The following is a 3852-nucleotide window of genomic DNA, read 5'->3' as shown; positions in this document are numbered from 1 at the left end:
ATTCTGGGCCCCTAGACCAAAATGAACAGTCAGTTACCTATTGCATCGTGGGGGTAGCCCCACTACAAAGGGTTAATTTTTAAAATAACTGGAGTTCCTCTTTAATTCTGTCTTTGGCTGGGTTGCTGTTTGAGATTTTCACTCACTTCCTGTCTGGAAAAAATGTTGTCACCAGGAAGTGAAAGGAAAATCCACAGCCCCAGATAGCAGGAAAACCCAACTCAACAGGGGATCTAATCGTTCCCCACTGAATCCAAGACTCTGATCCCCCCAAAAAATAGAAGTGTTGGCTGGACATATACTTCCGATGTTCTCATTAATATTGCTACAGAAGAAGCTAACAAGATGGCAGTGGTAGTTTGTAACAGACAAAAGCAGGTCTTCAAAAAAGCTTCTGGCAGTGCACGCTGGAACTTCTAGTTGTCCAAATAAAAGCTGAGGGGCCTGAAGCTGCCAAAAGCCGGCCAAACAACATTGTAACCATTTTACAGAGCTAAACATGTGAAACTGGCAGTCACGGAGGTTGAAAAAAGTCACTAGGCCTAAAAAAAGGTACATCTAGCAGTCCATTAGTGCAAATACAAAGTGGACAAAACTTGTTTAAAGCTCAAACTTGCTCCCTACGCAGGTCCCTTCAATGTCCTCTCATCCAGTGCCACATCCCAGCATGATGTTCATCTCGACCACACCGGCTTCCATGATATTCTGCGCCGTGGTCTTTCCATGTTGCTCCTTGAGATGGCGCCTTATGGCGGGCTTGTGGGCAAACCTGACGTCACAGTAAGAGCAGCGGTATGGACGCTCCCCGCTGTGGAGGTTAAGGTGGTCGTGGAGCGTCGATTTCTGCGTGAAGCACTTGCCGCATATGTTGCAGGAGTGGGATTTTACCCCTCTGTGTACATTCATGTGGCGGTTCAGGTTGCTGCTGTGGTTGAACTGTTTCCCGCAACGTGGGCACATGAAGACAAAGTGCTGTGCCCGCATGTGGAACACAAGCTTCTCCACCCCTTGAAAGGTCTCGTCGCACTTGCAGCATCTTAAAGTCCGTTTCATTCCTAGCCGTGCGTCTCCTAAGACCATCGTCCCCAGTGATGCCAGTCCGCCCAAAGCATTTCTTGAAGATCCCTCAATCACAACACTGCTTTGACAGCCACCCATGCCCCCTTCTATAGTCTCTTCCTCATCTTCGTGATAGCTACTTGGAATAATAAGTACCCCCTCCGCGCTTTCCATTTCATCGCTATAGATGGCCTTCATCACTCCACCTCGTTGGATAGTTCCATCTCCTGTTTCTCCACCTTCGACGGTAGAGTTGACCAAAGCCTCCTCGGGCTGTTCTACCAAGTTCTGCTCTCCTTTATCCCATGACCTCCGTTCTTTTTCCCCTCCACCGTCACCCATACCAGCCTCCAGTTTCACAATGCAGATATTTGAGGTTGATTCTTCTTCCTCCTCCTCATCTTCCTCCTCTTCTGCCATCATCAGCATTTCCTCTTCACTGTCGTCTGTCATCTTAACCTCTGGTTTCAAAGATCTAGAATGATCAGGTGGACGACTTGGGCCTGTTGATGTTGTTGTAGATGAAGCATTTCGAGTGGGTGTGGTTCTGATAGTATTGATAGTGTCCCTCAGGCCTATCTGAGGATCAATAAATTGACACAAGGCTTGGCGACACTTCTCCACCACATGTTCCATCTGCAGATAACTAGCGGCAGTTAAGTAGTTGACGATCTCCCTGACGGGAAATTCCAGCAGCCCAGTGTAGCAAGAAAGTAGAAGATCTGTTACAACTTTGGATCCATGCATGATGGAAACCTGGAGCTCAGAACCTGGGTTCAGGAGGAACTGGTCTCTGAGGAATGGAGAACAAGCTGCCAGCACCACACGGTGGCCCCTGAATTTAAGGCTTTCAGAGAGGATAGTCACGTCACAAAAACGTTCCTCTGAACGTAGCTGGTTCATGCTGCGGAGAGTGGCCGCCTCATGGCCAGGCAGCTGGAAATGCAAAATGTCAGCAGCAGATGTCATCTTTGATCAAAACTATGGAATAAGAAAGTCTTATTAACTAACAAGGTGTTTTCAGTAGCTTCTCAATTTCAATGGACGACCTTTTTGTCTCAGTTTCTTCTTTTTTGGTGACTTTAGGCAACTTAGATTTAAGGGAAGAAGGCTTAAGATCGTCATGGAAACATAAGTATCTTGGTACTTCATAAATGTATCAGTGTATCAGTGCTCCATTCCATTTGTTGAGGACATCTGAGAATTAAGTAGCAGCTTGCCCTGGGTAGAAGATAAAGATTGTAAGGGTATGTGGAGGCATAAAATGAATATAATATCAAATAATAATAATAATAATAAGTCAGGCAAAAATATAGAGAGGGAGGGATAGAGAGAGAGGGAGGGAGGGATAGAGAGAGAGGGAGGGAGGGAGGGAGAGAGAGGGAAGGAGAAAGAGGGGGGGAAAGAGAGAGAGAGAGAGGGAGGGACTACATTACTCTACTATCCTCCACTATATCCACACCTTCTGAAATCAGGGTGATGCTACTGACCCCTCAAGTTGGGTGATTATAGGAAGCAAATTGTATCTGAAGTTCTACTTTTTAGTCACCACTTCTCCAGCTTGTTGATTAGACAATTAGGTCATTACTGTGCTCTCCCCTCCTGGCAGCATCTTCATAATACTAGACTGACAGCACTGTGCCAAGCAATAGAACCCCAACTGGCCCAGGCTGATGGCCTTCCCATGGCCGGTCTAGGTGCTGCTGTGCAGAGAATTACAAGGAGATAATGTACAGAGGGTTTTTAGATACTGGACTGAAAGTAAGGGCTAATCCAAATGTTTTAGTTTTCATTGCAAAAGGGATAGAGTAGAAATCTTCCAGTGGGGACATCTGTTGTAGTGACAACTGTCTCTCACTTTGGAGAGATTTCTTCTACCTTCCTGATGTCTCTGCAGACCATGAAGTGAAGGGAAGTCTCCCCATTGAGATACAAATGACAAAAAACAAATCCTGACAGGGGTCTTAAAACTTTCCTACCCATTCCAAGAGTATGTAAATGTTCTGACTTAAAGCAGAACTCCAGGCAAATCAAATGTTAACCCTTGCAGTGGGGCTACCCCTGCACTGCATGGGTTAAGAGCTAGTTTTCTCTAGGGAGCTAAAATAAAAAAGTTATACTCACCCAAAACCGCCAATCCGGTCAAAGCCCACCTGAGAGCCTGCGCAGCCCACCTGAGACCCTGCAGAGCCTATTAAAAGCCCAATAAGCCCACATGAGACCCTGCACAGCCCGCCTGAGACCCTGCACAGCCTCCTGACAGCCCACCTGAGACCCTGCATAGCCCACCTGAAACCCTGCACAGCCTCCTGAGATCCCGCACAGCCTGCTGAGATCCCGCACAGCCCACCCGAGACTCTGCACAGCCCACCTGAGAACATTCTCAGCCTCCTTATATCCCTCACAGCATACCTGAGACCCTGAATAGCCCACCTGAGACCCTGAACAGCCCACCTGAGACCCCGCACAGCCCTCCTGACACCCAGCATAGCCCTCCTGAGACCCAGCATTGCCCACCTGAGACCCTTCACAGCCCACCTGAGTCCCTGGAGACATCAGGCATCCACCCAGAGCAACCCAGAGCTTCATATTATTCTGCATTGATGTATAATGTTTTGCTGGGATTTGTAGTCCTCTATAGCTGGTATTCCTGCTAATAGCGCAACCTGTCCGAAGCTGGATACAGCGTGCGCGCCGTATCCAGCGACTGACAGGTTATCTAAAATGTTTTAAACAGGAAGGGGCGCGGGCAAATGTAGATTATGGGGGGGGGGGGGGGCCCAATTTAGTTCT

General features: G+C 47.7%; 1 protein-coding gene across 1 annotated transcript; it reads right to left on the bottom strand.

Annotated features, from left to right (window-relative positions):
* Nucleotides 1–297: 297 nt before the first annotated feature.
* ZBTB12 (zinc finger and BTB domain containing 12) lies at nt 298–2076 on the bottom strand. Its single transcript, XM_018555848.1, has one exon. The coding sequence runs from the start codon at nt 2026–2028 to the stop codon at nt 646–648; it is 1383 nt and encodes a 460-aa protein (XP_018411350.1). The 5' UTR covers nt 2029–2076; the 3' UTR covers nt 298–645.
* Between the last annotated feature and the right edge of the window lie 1776 nt (nt 2077–3852).

Source organism: Nanorana parkeri, unplaced genomic scaffold (assembly GCF_000935625.1).
Source record: "Nanorana parkeri isolate BGI_ZX_2015 unplaced genomic scaffold, ASM93562v1 scaffold215, whole genome shotgun sequence".
NCBI classification, from domain to species: Eukaryota; Metazoa; Chordata; class Amphibia; order Anura; family Dicroglossidae; genus Nanorana; species Nanorana parkeri.
The sequence above is the reverse complement of the archived record's forward strand: the minus strand, read 5'-3'. Positions and strand labels throughout refer to the sequence as shown.

What these genes read in the sequence shown, in the direction of transcription:
- ZBTB12 (XM_018555848.1), bottom strand. Translation starts at nt 2,028, where the DNA reads ATGACATCTGCTGCTGACATTTTGCATTTCCAGCTGCCTGGCCATGAG.